The sequence below is a fragment of the Amphiprion ocellaris genome, chromosome 17 (genome assembly GCF_022539595.1).
Source record: "Amphiprion ocellaris isolate individual 3 ecotype Okinawa chromosome 17, ASM2253959v1, whole genome shotgun sequence".
NCBI lineage: Eukaryota > Metazoa > Chordata > Actinopteri > Pomacentridae > Amphiprion > Amphiprion ocellaris.
Genome location: NC_072782.1, coordinates 20,282,147 through 20,299,942, shown reverse-complemented (window position 1 = coordinate 20,299,942; position 17,796 = coordinate 20,282,147). Strand labels below are relative to the sequence as shown.

The window sequence follows — 17,796 nt, the reverse complement described above, 5'->3', positions numbered from 1 at the left end:
TGAGACACGTAATGACCGAAATGGGACAAAAAAAATTAATAATTAAAAGCAAAATGATGCAAAACATCTGCAAGATGCACAAATGACAGGTATGGGGTAGGTTCAGGTTTTCTGTGTTGATTGTGTATTTTTTGGACTTAAAATCTTAATTTCTAAAATGCAGTTGACAACAAATATACAGCATATTTTATTATGCAGTATAGAAAGTATGTATGATTGATAATGGAAAGACATTGCAAAACGAGGTGTTCCTAATAAACTGGTGACTGGAGATTAATACTGAAGATTAACTTTTTTGCTTACAACATAATTCCATATGTGTTATTTTATAGTTTTGATGTGTTCAGTATTAATCTGCAATTTATGAAATAACTGAATGAGAAGGTATGTCCAAAGTTTTGACTGGTAGTGTACATTCAGTCATTATTGCATCTAAACTGATTAAAAACACAACCAGCTCCTCTCCCTCCACTGTTTGCTGCCCCATGTGCTCCTTTGTTGGGGGCCTCTGCCTCTCAGGGGTCCAGGTCCTGACACTGAGAGCCAGGATTGGGCCAAATCTTGCCCCTGAGTGTCCAACCATGTGGCCTGATGGGAAATAAAGAGCCTCCTCCTGGAGCTCATCTTAAATGGAAGAAGAGCACATGCATGAGGAGAGCTGATTGCATTTTTTATATCTGAGCGAAACATCACATATGAGCATGGATGCGCCTCCACAGACAAAGACAGGTTTGTGCAAACTGTTATATTTCACCTAATCAAAAGCTTTTTATTGTACAAAGTCATATGAGTTAAAATAAAATTTAACCTCAAATGATATAAATTCTCATTAAGTTGCTTATTCCACTTTAAAACTTCACTTTTTAGAGTGTTTTAATGTGATGTAAAAATACCATTTAAATCTGTAAACTACAATAAAGCAGCGCTTTGTGTTTTTTTTGCCGGTGTGTAAAAGTGCGGTCTGTGGTGATAAATGTGTTAAAGTGTGTATTTGTTGTGTTTCTGCTCTAAATGAGCTTTCTAAGTGTTTCCTGATGAGCCGCAGTGATAGTAGCTCTGGTACAAAGCACAGTGGGTGTCAATATAAAGTGACGGCCATATTTGCCGGTGCCGCTGTTGTAAACAAAAAGTGAGAGACAGACGCTTCACTGAATTTCGGGTCATTTTTATTTCTTTAATTTACAATGTCTTTGGGAATGTCTTACAAACCCAACGTCCATCAGCACATTCCGGGAACTTCTGGGAACCAGGGTAAGGAGAAAATGTGGCCGAAAACACAAGTCTCCGGCGGTTAAATCGTCTGTTAAATTCGGGGTCTCGGAGAATACCTGGAGAAAGACCGTGTCTGTAGTTTTTGTCCAGTTATATATATAGGGTCAGATCCTGGGAGCTAGGCTAATTCATATCCGCCATTATTACTAATGTAAAAGAGCGCCATCCGTGCGCCGAGGCGGCGGACAAACACGGCGGGGATGAGCAGCGAGGCGGCGGCGGTGTCGAAAATGAGCCTCTCCGTCGTCCGGGGGTCGCGATCCCGCCGGGTAGGAGCCGTTACACGGTGACAAAAATCTATCACTTATGTCTTCTTGAGCCAGCCTTGTTCCGTTTCCTCCATGATGCTCCTCGGTCGGAGCTGCCGAGTGATCTGCCTCTCAGGGTTTCTGTCTCTTCGAGGACATCTAGCGGTGGAGGCGACGCACTGCAGCCGAACAAAGCGGAGGGGAGGCTGGAGTACTGCTGTGTTCTGTATTAAAAATACTCATACTTCTGTGTAGAAATACCCTGTTTTTAGTAAGAGTTCTGCAGGACAAGTCGTTCCTTTAAGAGGAGCCACTCCAGTGAATGTGGTTAAACTTTAACTCGTAGTTATCGTCATGAAACTGGCAACAATGCAGTGACTTCTTTGTGACATGTTTTTGTGTTTATATGTTTATATATAGGTATAGGTGTAAATTGTCTAAAAATGGCCATATTTGCAATCATTTCCAGAACAGAAATCTGAACATTAGATAAACCCAGTTTAAAACTCTTGATACTGGAAGCTGTAAAAAAATCTAAATTGTCTGAAAACCTTCAGAATATAGATAAACAGCCTTTAACTGTATGCATTTCAGCTGTGACCTTTGTAGTGTTTTGCGTCGTTTTGTAGTTGTTTTCGCCTATTTTTCTCTCTGTTTCTCTCCATCTTTTTGTGGTCATTTTTTTCTAAACATTTTGGTCATTACTTCTCTCGATACATGTGTCTATGTCTATTTTAGTATTTTATTTGGGTTATTTTTCATCTCTTTGTGGTCACTTCTCATTTGTCTGTGCTTGGTTTTTGTCTTTTTTTTTTTTTTTTTTAAGCAATTTTCATTACCTTGTGGTAATTTTTCAGCTCTTTGTATTAATTTTCTTATGCTTGTCTCTTTATGGTCATTATTTGTCCCGCTTTGGTTCAACATGACACTTCTTCAGGTGATTCTTTATTGCATGCAGTTGTATTACAACTGTGATCTTTGTTGTGGTTTTGTGTATTTTCTAGTTGTTTTTGTCTTTTTTTCTCTGTGTTGGTAATTTTTCATCTTCATCTCATTTTAATCATTTTCCGTCTCTTTGTGGTAATTTTTTCTGATCATTTTTGGCAATTTTTTGTCTCTACATGTGTGTCTATTTATCTATTCTTGTATTTATTATTTATTATTCTTTATAGTCATTATCTGCCCTGCTTTGGTTTAACATGACACTTCTTGAGTTGATTCTTCAGACATTTTTTTTTTTTTGCATTGCAGGCTTTCAAAAAAATGTAAATATGCAGAAGATCCTATCTGTCTCAAAATGCCCACATTTGCAATAATTTCCAGAATAGAAATCTGAACATTAGATAAAACCAGTTTTAAAACAGTTTTTGATACTGGCAACGGCGAGAAAATATAAATTCTGTGAAAACCTTCAGATTATAGGTAGACGGCCTTTAACAGTATGTATTACAACTGTGGTCTTTGTAGTGGTTTTGCCTCTTTTTGGAGTTGTTCTCATTTGTTTTGCTCTCTGTTGGTGATCTTTCATCTTCTCATTTTAATCATTTTCCATCTCTTTGTGGTCATTTTTTTTCTCATCACTTTGGTCATTATTTGTCTCTATATGTATGTCTATTTGTCTGTTTTTGGCCGTTTTCTATTTCATTTTGGTTATTTTTCATCTCTTTGTAGTCGCTTCTCAATTCTCTGTGTTTGGTTTTTATCTCTTTGTGGTCATTTTTGGTCTTTTTAAATCATTTTTCATTACTTTTTAGTAATTTTGTGTCTCTGCTAATTTTTAGGCTCTTTGTATTCATTTGCTTATGCTTATCTCTTTATGGTCATTATCTGTCTAGCTTTGGTTCAACATGACATTTCTTCAGTTGATTCTTTAGAAATTTTTTTGTGCTGCAGGTTTTCCAAAAAATGTTTGATTATGCACGAGGTGCTATCTGTCTAAAAATGCTACAATTTGCCATAATTTCCAGAAATCTGAACCCTAGATAAAACTGAAAATTCTTGTTTTATTATGTTGAAATATTAGAATCAAGGGTTTTTAGGCTATACTGTCAACAGCAAGATAGCATACACTTTTGCCATCTTTTTGTTAGAACATGTTCTAGAAATGAGGCTGAGAAAGGTTTATGAACAATCCCCGTAATGAAAACATTCAAAATATGGATAGAAATATGTGTTATTAATGCGATTGTTTTTTGTATCTTTGTGGTGTTTTTCATTTTTTTGGTTGTTGGCTTTTGTTTGGCATTTTGCCTTTGTTTCTGAGACAAATCTGAAATGTGAGCAAAGAGAGCAGGGTAATGACACACTCAATGGGTCCAGAACTAGGGGGGTGACACATGCCCCTACCATAGGGCCAACTTCAACTTCAGCTTTATTGTCATTCAGCAATGTACCTAGTACACAGTTAAACAAAATGACGTTTCTCACATCCATTCACAGTGCAGAAATGAGGGTAATACTATAAGAAGTCAGTGAAGATGCCATGATATTCAACGTATGAGTTGTAGACTGGAATAAAACAAGCAGCCAGAAGAATACCTCATCTGAGGCTACACAAAATATAGTGACAGTTGTCGTCAGCTATCAACCACTGACATGGATGCTTCTCAATGTATCCACAGTTGGAAACCTTCAGTCTCCCTCAGCAGCTAATCTGGCCACGTTGCAGTCCTACAGGCCTCTTCTGAGTGACTATGGACCTCCTTCTCTGGGATTCACACAGGTACCTGCTCACAAGCCGCTATTCTATTCATCACATTCTTCTCCACCTTCCCTGCTTTTTCCAGCCATTTCAGTGTACAGATGTAACGCAACATTTTTCACAAAATGAGCTGCAATCTGTGAAAATCTTAGAATGAGTCGTTATTTTTAAACAAGAGACCAAAAGAGAGAGCAAAAAAAGAGTAAAGTATTAACTACTAACTTCCATTTAAACTAAGAACATCACTAGAGTTGCTTTCTCCAGTTTTGAAAAGTGTCACTTTGTGTTTTCTTGTAGGGGACTGTACAAAAATGATTCGGGGGAAGGTGAGATCACTAAAGGTGGGGGGTTGTGTTATTATTTTAGACAGTAGGGGAAGGTCTATAAAATACGCAAGCTCTAGATTTATATTTATTTTCTATTTAAATAGATTGCACTTAATTTCAAATGGTTGGAAAATATTTAACTGAAAAATATGCCTTACCATTTACATATCCCAGGTTTAAAAATCGCTATAGAGACATTTCTGTGTAACGGTTTCTAAGTAAAATGTCAAAACTGCCACAGTCTCATCTTCTGTTTGTTGAAGGGGACAACATTGTTTATTTTTATTGTATTTTTTTGGCAGTTTCACTATGTAAAAATAACTGTTGCATTAACAAATAGAGAAATATCAGTGGAGGGTCCAAACCAGATATTAATAACCCTTTTGAGAGTCATACTTTTTGGTTTACCCCCCTCTCTGCCCCAATAATTTTCATACACTCCATAATTTTTGGTCAGTTTCAGAAAAAGAAAAATGAATCAGTATCACATTCTGGTGTCTTTTTTTGTTTGTTTTTTATTTCTTTATTTTACCAGGTAGGATCAGTTGAGAACAACTTCTCATGTACAGGTGACGATCTGGAAATAGGCCCCAGCAGGAAGAAAGAGAACAAATGATATATACACAAAAAAGGACACACAAGTGTTTAATCAGAGATTAACAACAACCTAGATTAATGCTAGCAATTCATTGAGAAACAGTCAGCATGTGCAGCTGCAGCTTCTGCTTAAACATGTAAAGCGATGAAGAGCTGACAGTTTCAGAGGTGTTTGGAGGGAATTCCAATCAATTGCTGCAGCAAAGCGAAAGCAATTCCAGCCAAAGACAGTGCGAACCTTGGGGATAGAGAATGTTATGAAATCTCTGAACCTCAGGTGGTAGTTGTTATGGGAGGGGGGAAGGAGGTTGGAGAGGTATTGAGGTGTCTTCCCTGATAGCATCTTATAGATGAGTCGAAGCCAGTGCTGGAGTCACCTGATGTGACTGGTGGGTTGGTCCTTACCAACCCACCAGTTTGTAAAATGGGGGGTGGAGAAAGGTTCACCGGTAGCAAGACGAATGGCTGAGTGATAAAGGACAAAGGATAAAGGACATGAAGCCTGTTAAGGGCTCACTTAGAGGCCATTTTCTAGATGACATCGCGGTAGTCAGACAAGGGGAGGATGGTCATCTTCACCACTTGAAGGAACCCCAGTTTAGATTTGACTTTAGCCTGTAGAATACTGATGTGAGAAGTGAAAGAAAGCGAAGAGTTCAGCCAGAGACCAAAGTACTTGTAGGAGTTGACGAACTCCAGATCGGAACCATCTGTGAAAAGTTTGTTATAACTTACAGCCAACTTAATGGCTGCAGTTGAGGATATGTTGTACAGCCCATGTGAGCCAGAGTTAAAACTGTCGTATCAGTGGTTTAGTAAATTCACTCCTTGTGTAACACTTTTGATGGGGTCTCGTGATAATTCTCCATCACATTTTAAACTTATTACACAGTGAATATTAAACTAAAGTTTCACCTTAAAAAAATTGCATCATAAATCAAATTGCAATATCTCTTAGAAAGGTTGCAGTTACATATTTTAAATATTGTAACAAAATGAAAATCTAGTTTAACTTGTGCACCTGCAACCTGGAATAACCTGCAGAACAAACTAAAGCTGGATGTATTTTTTTTAATCTTTTGGGGTAATTTTGTTTTTTAATTCAATTTTATCTAATTTTTCTTCCAGCTGCATTTTTTTAGTTGATTAAAAAAAAACTTACTTAACTAACTTTGCCTTTTATTGTTGCTCCACCAAGGAACTCGGCGGAGTTATGTGACAATTGGTGTACGTTTGTCTGTCTGTTTATCTGTGCACAACATTACTCAAAAACAAACAGATTTGGATAAAATTTTCAGGGAAGGTCAAAAATGATGCAAGGACCACCTGATTAGATTATTGGCAGTGATGCAGCTTAGAGTCTGGATCCACGGATTTGTTAAAGATTTCTGCATCATTGACAGACGGCGTCAATGTAACTATGACAACAAGTGAACACTATGTCAGCTGCCTGCTGACGATCACATGATTGTGATCCTACTACAAATCCACAACTGTGGACTTATTGGAAATTATCCGTTGGAAGTCATACAACGACTGAGCAGCCTGGGCAGAGTACTGTACTCTCTGAGTGCTTTTCTTGTTTTATTGTTATTGTCATCCAAGTGCCTTATTTGTGTGTCTACTTCTTTTTATTTTTTACTATAGTACATTACATGAATAAATGACTGGATAATAATTACAATTTAACAAGAAACTTTTCTCATTGTAACAACGTACTATTTATCTTGTCATAACATAAAACTAATATTTGAATGAGCAATCAGTGTGTGGAGAACGAATGAACTGAAGTATATGGCTCATGTTTATAATATGATGAGGTTTCCAGCTCATACTTTGGTTGAATCGTGGTAAAAGTCTGCTGACTTGAGCACAGTGGATGACATTGTGATAAACAAGCATGCAGAAATAATGATTTAAACTGCATGTGGCTGTACAGAAGAAAGTCTGACCTTCTGGAAGAAGCATCACTTCTCAGTGATCAGTTGAAGAGGCCCTGAAGGCTCAGTGAATAATTATCACAATGTCACACATCATGTTCAAGAACAGCAGAATGTCACCAGGTCTCAACTCAAGCATGAAGTGGAACAAGTCATGAGAATTATCAATTGTCCTTAGTTCATCTCTTGTCAGCAGTATTACAATATAAGTTATCAGTTACAAGTTAAACTGAGGAGATGCATAATCAGATTAGTAGCTGAGAATATGAACGTGGATGAAGTTCAAGTAATAACAAAGTAAAACTTACAGGAGGAGAAGAGCCAACATCACTGAGGGTTTGATCCTCCCAAGCCAAACCAAGTGGTGGCTTCTGACTATGTTACACCATGAAACTGGTCTGTTTGTCTTCTTCTCATGTAGCAGCAATGCAGTGCTTCTGCACACCAAAAAACTGTATAAAATGTGTTGAAGCTGATTTATCTTTGCTCTCAGGGCCCCACTGGCAGCCAAGTGCCTCAGAACAAATATGCAGAGCTGCTGGCCATCATCGAGGAGCTTGGAAAGGAGATCAGGCCTACGTATGCTGGAAGCAAGAGTGCAATGGAGAGACTGAAAAGAGGTAACACTTGATCAAGGGCAAAACATAATCATCAAAGTCTTAATTCCAAGTTTGTTAATCTAAATATGTTTGTCTTTCTTCAAAGGGATAATCCATGCCAGAGGGCTGGTGCGTGAATGCTTGGCTGAGACGGAGAGAAATGCAAGGTCCTAGCTACGAACACACATTCCTCCCTGCAACAAGAAGAACTTCATTTCTTGAAAAAAAAATAACTAACTTGCATGGCATTCCCTTTGCGAGGAGGAAGTAAATGAACACAGGATGGAAAAGCAAGCAGCTCCTAGAGAGAAAAAAATTACAGAAACACAAGTCATGAGTCCTGAGAGTTCTGGACGATCATTTAAATCATGTGTGGGTTATTGGAATTCAGATGGGAGGATATCATGTGTTTTTACGCCCACCTTTTGGAATCTTAGTTCTGACTTCATATTTAAAACATTGGTTTATGCATGCAAATGGGCCCGGGGGTTAACTGTTAGACACTGCATGGCTTGTACAGGGGTAGATGGAGAAGTTTTTTTGATAGCATTTGGTCTGTTTTTCAGACCCCTATAACACATGACTGAGTGAGTGAGGGACAGAGATGTGCCAAATGCATCGGTTCATTCGTGTTGAGGTTGGTTTTGGTATTAAAAAAAAAAGGAAAATGCTGTTACTTGCATCTTTGTATGTATTTATTACTCAGTGTAATAAATTGTATTTTCAATATAGTTGTTATTGTCGTTTATTGTGTTTTATTTCTGGTCTTTTTTTGCCTCTCACTGTAACTTCTGCTAGTAAAAGTAACTATTAAAAGAATGTAATAACTTTTTTAAATTGATACACAGAGGTTAAATTTTTTTGTCATTACTGCTGTATGAAGTTAGTTAATAAAAATAATAAGCTATTCTGCATTATTTTTAAAGGATCAGGGGACAGCAGTGTCCAAAGTGTGGACAGAGAAGACAGATGGTTTGAGAAAGGAGAAAAGGAAGCCATTGTTGTTAACCTGGAGCAGCCGTCTCAAAGTAGAGGTTAATGACTCTACCTATTAGGCACTTTTATTGCAGTCCTGTGATCCCTTCCCAGACAGCATGAACACTTTGAGTCGTGTGAGTCTTGGGCTGTTAATAGGCCATGAATCATATGATTTCTGGGATGCCCCGCCAGACAGTCAGAACTAAAGCAGTCAGCACATGCAGTATTGTTAGTGAGCTGTGTAATACTACATACTACAGCTAGAGTCATGAAGAGCTATCTTCAGTCACAAGAAGATCAAGGAGACCTGTATAGATGGTGTTATCCCCACAGAGCCCTGGTCTGAACATCATGGAGTCTGGAATAACACGAAAAGACTGAAGACACTGAGACCAACTGAATCCATAGAAGATCTGTGGCACGTTCTCCAAGATGCTGACAAACTGATCTGAAAAGAGATACCACACAGAACGGATGATGTTTCAATGGCAAACTCTTATGTGGCGTTTGAGACATTTCTGTCCTTTTCATATTAGATGTTTTGATAATTTTGACCATACAAGTGCATATGGCATATATTTTGCCAAGAGTGTGCATTTTGGGGGGAATTTGGAGATTTCAAACCCAGTTATAATCGATAATAAACTGTATACACAAACAAGCCGTACTTGAGACCTTAATGACAATACTGTCCCAAGCAAAACCCATTAAAATGGCAATTTTTGATCAGTGTCATTGCATGCAGGAAGTCATGCATTTTATGTTACCAGGCATTCTGGAGCTTTGGTTTCAAAATTTCTCTTTAAAAAAGCCACTAAATATATATATAGATTAAATATAATATATATATTTTTAAACATAAAAACAGTATTAATATATCATATTTTTATGGTAATTTTTGACGCATTTTGGTTCCTAAAGACAGATGTGTTACTTTTCAAATCTGACGCTCCCCGGTTAACTTTTTTGGTGTTTAATGCCCGTACTATGAAGTTTGTTTAATAAATAATCCCAATTCCGCATTTTTAATTATTATTTTTTTATTATCATTTTTTTTTTTTATAGACTATAGTTTCGTTTTAGAGCCTTCAGAGGTCCTACTCGGTCCTGTTGTCTGTCAGCTTTTGTTCCAACAGATGTTTCCGCCTCTTCCACCCCAATAACCAATAGAAACACAGAGTGAAAGTGAGGACCAATCACAGCTCTGTATTTTAGATCGCGTTCTGGCCAATGGCGTTGCGGGTTGTGAACGTTACAGCAGCCAGCTATCTCTGCAGTGCAGTAGCCAACCAGCAAGCATCTAGCCAACCTGACTACTCACTGAGAAATATGGATGAAAGAATGATACAAATCAACGGGTAGGTTCACTCGGATTTAATATACGCTGTCAGCGCCGCCCTGTCTGCCGTTATTTAGCGTTTCTTATGCGGCTGTGTGCTATTGTTTCTGCTGCTGTTGTCCAGCTTGCCTCCGTTGTGCTTACAAACCTGGAATAAACCAACTTAGCCAAACTCAGCGAGCTAGCTAACCAGTCCAGCTGCTTGTTAGTGGTAGTTGTAGCTACCCTGCTAGCTAGATAACTCACTAACTGAGCCAGGCTCCTGAGGAGTTGACACGCAACTTTAACCATCTGCAGCATCGCCTGTGCGCGCTGACACCGTGGCTAAAGCAGCTAATGTAGCTGCTGTTATAAAACCGCTGCATGGCTAATTCTGTCTGCGTTACTTATGTTATTGGTTTAGTCAATTAATTATCCAATCAAACCCGCCCAGCCGAGACGAGCTCTCACACACAGGACACGCACTCATATAGCAGACACAGAAGTGGATGCTATTGCGTAACACTGACACACTAGCTTTGTGCTTGTATTGGGGGATGTGTTTATGTTTTGCCATCTCTTGGTTGCTATTATTAGATGTAAAGTGTGTCAATACGTGCCTGTTCCTGGTTATGAAATAGAAGTGGATAATTAAAAAATATTCCAAATTCCTCTCAGTATTCTTATTATTTCTAAGATGGCAAGTATAGTATTTTCTTGTTTGGAGTAATCAAAAACAAATACTCTGGAAAGACTCAAAAGTAGAAACACAGTACACCAAAAATGAATAGATGTGTGATCACTGACACCAATCCGAAAACATGCTAAAACTGAAACAAAATACAGTAGACCTGTGATTTCAAGTGAACCTAACACATTAAAATTGTTGTAAAATGCTTCAGAGCAGTAGTGGTCATCCTCCTAAAATGACACCACAGGCACCATCTAGGTCTAAAAACAGACGGGTAGGTGCTTCAGACTTGGTTAACGGGTTATCAATAGAAATCAGAGCTCTGTGACCGCTTAGACTGTGTGAAGGACATTGCAGAACATCAAAATCTAAAGATAATATCCAAGAAAAAATACTTGCTTGCTCTCCAGCACAAACCTGTGAGATGGAACTTTGCTAAATGACACAAAAAGAAGACTAATAAATGTTGAGATCACATTTTGTGGTCTGATGAGTCCAAGATAAATTTGTTTGGCTCAGATGGGGTCTGACATGTTTGACATCAACGTGGTAATGACTACTATAGTGAATGCATATAGTCCTGACATTGAAGCATTTTGAGGTGGGAGTGTGATGATATGAGGCTGCATGAGGTGCAAAAGGTGGAGATGACATTTGTAGATGCACCATGAATGACTGTGGATAAACCAAAATACTGACTGACAAAATGACTTCCATCCTGCTGAAGCTTGAAAATACCCTACTGTTTAACTTAGATGTAATTTGATTAATGTGAAGTCACATATTTCTGAATTATTTACCATTTAGGTAATATTGCACAGGGATGTGTTTTGTTCTACTGCATACTGTGTATATTACGTATGCATCATGCTGAAGTGCCTTACATTCGCTGGCTCAATACTACTTTTTGTCCCTATTGTCGTGACAGTTGAGCAACACTTCTTCCTGTTAATGTGAAGTTATTAAAAGAAGAAGTATAATTCACTGCACCCTTTCTGACTACTTTTCATTTTTTCATTTCCCTTTTCCTTGGTCTCCAGCTGTCAGACTGACCCCCTCTGCATGGGCCCATAAACATGTCCACAGATGACAGTATTTCTGAGGATGTGTCCAGCTCGGGGGCTTTGAGCCATTGCCATGTCAGTGCTGATGGGGATGTGGGTAAGGAGAGCGAGACTTCTTTGGTGTCCTCTGAGGGGACATCAGCCTCGGGGCTGGCCGTCTCAGAGGACAGACACACAACCTCCCAGACAACAGGAGGCACTGTGGAGTGCAGGCCCATGGACATCACACCAGCATGCAACAAGATCAGGTCCAGTAACTGTAAACACAATACTGTATATGGAAGATAGAATAACAGTACCTTGTCTGTGCAGAGATAAAATATAAGATAATAATCTTATGTGTAAATTTAAATGTTCTCCTATTGTCTGTGTATGGGTGTTTTTTGCTCTTGTCCTCACATTAAGCTCATTTTTCAGTGCAATACAAAATTCTGCACCTCTGTAGAAACAGCACAACCATAATTAGAAATACAGGGAAGACAGAAATGTCTAATGTGCAGTATAACAAAGTTATGATGTCATACATCATAAAAAGGACAAGAACAAAAGTAAAATTTCTCTGGTTATTTCTAAAGAAACAAACAAAAAAAACCCACTGGAATCAACATGTATAACATTTTTCCAAGTCCTGACAAGTGACTCAATATACTAGGCATATTTTACTATTTACATTTTTAGAACCTCTGCAAACTTCACACTACTCTGTCCATGAAGAAAGATGTTTCACCATGTTGAATATATCTTCCAACAACTTGCTCCTCTGTAGACTGTTTTTGAACCATGCTGCCTATATTTCATTCCTCTAGTATGTTTTATTTTCCTCTTAGTCTTTCTCATTTTTTACACACTTTTCTCTTCTCTGCTCTTTGTAAACACAGAGTATTGCCAAAAAACGAAACTGTCGGCCGCAACTGGGTTAAACATGGCTCCTCAGTTGCACTGAGGACTGCAGATTTTTATGTTTTCTACAGAATCTGGTTAAAATAGTTTCATTTAGCAAATTTTGGGCATTTTAAGATTTTAAGCTTTGATTTGGTGGATGAATTGTGACACGAGACCGTCAGAAAGTTAAAAACCAGATTTCTTTCTGGTTTTACCCTTTCTGGCTCTGACAAAATGTGTAAAATTAGAAGTATTTAAAATTATGACATTTCTTTCAAACCCACTGACAGGTCTCTTACGTATAGATGGAAACTTAACATCTAATTCTGTATAATTTGTACAACTATCTTTCCAATTTATATATAACTGTTTGTGTGACTTTGAGCAGATGTAGGAGCCTTTGTAATCTTTTCACTCCTATTAAAGTTTTTTATTATTTTGTTGCATCTAAAATGCTGCACAGCTACGTTTTCATTTAATGCTTTATGGAGACTGAAGAAACATGGATATATTTTACATACAAAGCAGTACTTAGGTGCAGTGTTTAACCGTTTTACCATTTTGTTACAGGAGTCTTTGTCTGAGCACAGATGAAGCTTTTGAACAAGGAAAGAACCTCCCATTCATCAACCCAAGCTCCCTTGAGACCCTTAGGGCTTTGGTGCAGGAGATCCAGAGCAGCGGAGAGACAGACCCTGAGATCTGGAAGGATTGCGAGGTGGGAAAACATCACAGAGTGTGCAAGACAATAGTTACTGTAGAGTGTGCAAACGAGATTGTAAGTACACGCTGATGACATGCAAAGTGAAGTTGGGGTTTGCTGCCGTGGCAGTTGTTCTTGTGCACTGCGTTTGGCAGCTGGCAGCCTCATTTCTGAGCTGTCACTTTTGTTTTTTGTGCGTATCATACCTGACAGCAAGACATTTGCACACACATACACATTTACAAGCCCCAGCACCCCACACAGCACCACAGTGCAGCTGGATGTGATTTGCAAGGAACAGACAACTGTGATGCACTACAGAACGAATACACTTTATTGCAGAGTTCATCAGTCTGGAGGCCTTTTAGTATATATACCTGAGGACAACACAGTCTCCTCTGATTATGAAATTAATGTATGGTCAAATCTTTTGAGGTATATTGATTGAAACTTGTACCATGCGTGCAACATGGTACAGCTGCCTCATAAATACGGACATGTAATCATGATCGGTATGTGTACACTAAAAGCAATGATTTTGTGTTATCCTATTTTACAGAAATATACACGAGTGTTCAAAAGTTTGGGGTCACTTGGAAGTCTCCTTATTTTTGAAAGAACAGCATTTTTTTTTTCAACGAAGGTAACAAATTAATCACAAATACAGTTTAGACATTGTTAATGTGGTAAATGACTATTCTGGCTAGAATCGGCTGATTTTTAGTGGAATATGTACATAGCGGTACAGAGGAACATTTCCAGCAACCATCACTTCTCTGTTCTAATGCTACATTGTGTTAGCTAATAGTGTTGGAAGGCTAATTGATGATTAGGAAACCCTTGTGCAATTATGTTGAATAAAAGTGAGTTTTCATGGAAAACATGAAATTGTCTGAGTGACCCCAAACTTCTGAATGCTAGTGTATGTATTTTCCTGTTATTTCTGACATTTTTTTTTTTTTTTTTAACCTTTTGGCTTTTCTAAAAGCTCTTTGGGGGTGTAAAACAATTCCTCTATACAGAAAATATCCTGACATGCATATGTGCTCTCATTCAATATGGAGGAAAATATGTTTTTTTTCCTTAATGCACATCACCTCATTGTCAACTCCTCACTTGTTCTGTATTTCTGTCACTCATTCACTCATTCACTCTGTTTCCAGCTCTTAATTAACCAGCTGATTTCTCACCTAGATTTCTCCCACGAAAAGCTGATTTCTTGGCTATACAGGGTAGGGTTGCCACCCGTCCCTTAAAATACGGAATCGTCCTTTATTTGACAATTAATTGTTGCATCCCGTATTGAATCAATACGGGACGCAGATTGTTCCGTATTTTCATAAACTCCCCGTACACGTCTGTGACACACTCATCAAAACTGCATAAGGAACAAAATAAAACACAGGAAATACGAAGGGCAGCCAATTTAAACTTCGTAGGACCTATGTAGCGAGGACCCGATGCGAGGTCCAGCAGATCACGCTGCACCCGCGTATTTAAAAATGTTTACACCTGAAACTCCACCACGTCCGCAGAAGCAAAAACGTTTGCAAATGTACCGACGTGAGTGGGAAGAGAGAAACCCCTGGCAATGGGAACAAGGCAAACTGTGTTTTCTGTTGTTCATGGACTGGCTGAAGTAAGGCAGCATCAGGAGACCAACATGTAAAAAGCATGAGAATAGAGAGGACCCAACCAGCAGGTCACAGTTTATCATCATCTAATCATCTCCTGAAGTCGGTACAGTAAGGGACATCAGTAGGCTATATGGTTGTGAATTTACCAGAGGATGCTTATAATCATGCTGATGTGGCCATAGACTCTACAGTATTTTAGAGACTCAATAAATGCTTAAGTTGTTTAGTATTTTTTTAATGCTTTTTAGTTTATAATAATCATTTATGTAATAGCCTATATGTAATCAATAAATAGCCTTTGCCTATCTAAAGAAAAACTCACTCAGAACTCTGATATGCCAACAGCACTAAAAAAATCAACAAATACATGCATACACACATAAATAACACATTGACTGTGTTAAGATTAGATTTACATTTAGATGAAAAAAAAATGTCTGTAGAGAATTTCTTTGTCCAGTATTCTGCATTCAGATGTTTATGTTTTTGCGGGATACAGTATTGCACACTGTTTGCTTCTGACATCAGTAACTCATTAGATATAAATTATCAACATAAACAATGCCTCTTTCCCATTGTTTTAAGGTGGACAATGTGCTACAAGTCCAGTTTTATCAACAGTAGCTGTCTTTCAAGCTGCACAAATAACATTGATGTCTATGTGCAGCCGGCTGTGTGACGAATGCACAGGCACTGTCTGCAAAACCGCTGCAACAGCAAAGAGAGACACACATATTCAATAACTTCAATCTTGTACTCTGTAGGTACACAATGTGCTACAAGCCCAGTTTTATCAAGTAGCACATTGTGTACCTTATAATGATGGAAAAGAGGCATCGCTTATGTTTTCACAACATATATCTAATGAGTTATTGATGCTGGAAGTCTGAATCTGTGAACATCTTTCCAACTTCACTGAACTGTGGCCCCAAGGAGCCGTGGTGGGCGTCCTTTATTTTCATTTCTGAAAGGTGGCAACCCTAATACAGGGTAACAGGGAGAACATGGTTGTCTTGTTAATGTGTTGTGTTACATACACAGAAATGTACAGAAATGATGTTTTCCACCTGTCACATTTTGACAGTGCACAAGTTCTAGTCTTTTGTCTATAGCATGATAGCAAGGTCTTTCAGGCTGCAGACAATGTGTGATACTTGTTAATTTTATATGACGGGCTAATTCACACTACTGGTTTTGTTATGGTTTGGGGGGGGATGTGAACCCAAATGAGTGCTACACAGAGAAGGCGGCAGGCAGGGCGACACCTAAAACAGGTCTTTATTGAAAAAAAACTTACTCAAAATAACTATAATGCCAACTATGGCCAGAACTCACAATGTTTGGGGTGGGGGGGCTAGGGCAACTAGGGCGGCAGAGATCCACGTCCTTTTAACTCGCTGCAGAGTCTGCCCTCTCACTGTGATGCTACAGTCACAAGCCTGTAGGTTTTATGCTGTGAAACATGCGCTTGTTTGGCATAATAGTTTTTGTCTGATGTTTTTTTTTTTCTTTTTACAAAAAAGTTTAATCACTTATAAAAAATTATAATAGCAGTTATTCCTTTTCCCTCATTGAAAACTCACAAATCTATGAATACATTAATGTATACATACTGTATACTTGCAGTGGAGTTTTCATGTCACACTTCTGTAACTTGCATGGAGGATCACTTTAGGAGAGAGTTTCAATTCTGATCTGAGAAATGTACCAAAGCGACTGAGAAAAACTGTAATATGTCTAATCTTCTGCATTAGTGGGTAGCCTGGTTTCTTGCTGTCTTTTGGTCTTTGATTCTTATGGTAGTTCAGGCATTAGTTTGCTTCTGTAGTATAAAGATGAAAAGTCAGCTCAAATGCAAATAAGGAATGTCAGCAAATATTGACACTGATGAAAATGACCGTGGCTCCGCCCCAGCTGATTTACCATGGGTTACTGTCATGCTGTGAGTAATGATGGTTTGTTTTTTTTTCTGCAACAGGGTCGATGGTTGCATCTGTTTCAGCTGGTTGAAAAGCAATACCAAGAGCAAATACTCGCTCAGCAAGAACAATACCAGTGCCAAATACAGGTAAGCCTGCATTTATCTTTATGACCTCTCACATGTACACACTTAAAATATTTGTTTACCCACTGAAATCATGATATGTTTTTTTTAGTTGATTCAGGATGAAATTAAAGCTCTGGTTCAGCTCCAGAACCGCCAGGCCAGTGTCCAGCCACACACAGAGTTCTCTCCAACTCCGGACACCAAAACTACCACAAACACAAAGGACTATATTTTCCCCCCCATGTCCAGTGACTGCACAGTCCCCAAAAATGTGCCCAGTGACAATGTCAGCCTGGCAGCCCCTGTCCACACTCCTTTTAGCTCCCCATCACCTCCACTCCCCAGGTCAGAGACCACCAACCAGGGGGAGGAGCGGGCGACCACAGTGCTCAGTAGTGGATACGGAACTCTCTCTGCCTGGGAAACTGGTTTGGAACCTGCTGGATTTGCAGGGGAAGATAAGGGTGTTGGTCAAGGACGAGGAAAGCATCATTGGTCCTCTAACTTCCAGGCAGATGCAGACACAACTATGATTGGGTGCCAGCAGCATTTTTCCAATGAGAGGAGTCTCACAGCAAATGAACCCAACCCATTAGTGTACCAGCAGAAAACCTCTGGGTACGTTTCAGTTAGTACGCACATGCAGACACAAACCATGATTCCCTAAAGGTTTGCTGTAAAGTATACATGTAAACAAATTACAGCATATTGAGTGTGCATAGGGCTGTACAGTGCCTCGGTGGTTAGCACTGTTGCTTTGCAGCTAGAAGATCCCCGGTTTGTGTCCTGGCCT

General features: G+C 38.8%; 2 protein-coding genes across 6 annotated transcripts in view; both read left to right on the top strand.

Moving 5' to 3' along the window:
- Positions 1-576: 576 nt before the first annotated feature.
- Positions 577-8,410, top strand: LOC111565802 (cyclin-dependent kinase 2-associated protein 1). 2 transcript variants are annotated; one of them, XM_023266048.3, is made up of 4 exons: positions 577-729; positions 4,142-4,242; positions 7,578-7,704; positions 7,790-8,410. In XM_023266048.3, the coding sequence occupies exons 1-4, from the start codon at positions 696-698 to the stop codon at positions 7,855-7,857; spliced, it is 330 nt and encodes a 109-aa protein (XP_023121816.1). In that variant the 5' UTR covers positions 577-695; the 3' UTR covers positions 7,858-8,410. The 2 variants fall into 2 exon arrangements, with proteins under 2 accessions (XP_023121816.1, XP_023121815.1); XM_023266047.3 differs by lacking the exon at positions 577-729 and adding an exon at positions 1,091-1,251.
- A 1,480-nt stretch (positions 8,411-9,890) lies between these two features.
- Positions 9,891-17,796, top strand: part of LOC111565803 (membrane-associated phosphatidylinositol transfer protein 2) — a 189,019-nt gene continuing 181,113 nt past the window's right edge. For all 4 annotated transcript variants that reach the window (XR_008604585.1, XR_008604583.1, XR_008604582.1 and 1 more), the window contains exons 1-5: positions 9,891-10,019; positions 11,711-11,982; positions 13,187-13,334; positions 16,935-17,024; positions 17,113-17,621. The gene's annotated coding sequence lies outside the window, so the exon portion shown is untranslated. The remainder of the gene's footprint in view (positions 10,020-11,710; positions 11,983-13,186; positions 13,335-16,934; positions 17,025-17,112; positions 17,622-17,796) is intronic.

What these genes read in the sequence shown, in the direction of transcription:
- LOC111565802 (XM_023266047.3), top strand. Translation starts at nt 1,185, where the DNA reads ATGTCTTTGGGAATGTCTTACAAACCCAACGTCCATCAGCACATTCCG. An exon ending in GGGAACTTCTGGGAACCAGG is followed by an intron (nt 1,252 to 4,141) that starts GTAAGGAGAAAA and finishes ATGTATCCACAG; the next exon opens with TTGGAAACCTTCAGTCTCCC. An exon ending in AATGGAGAGACTGAAAAGAG is followed by an intron (nt 7,705 to 7,789) that starts GTAACACTTGAT and finishes CTTTCTTCAAAG; the next exon opens with GGATAATCCATGCCAGAGGG.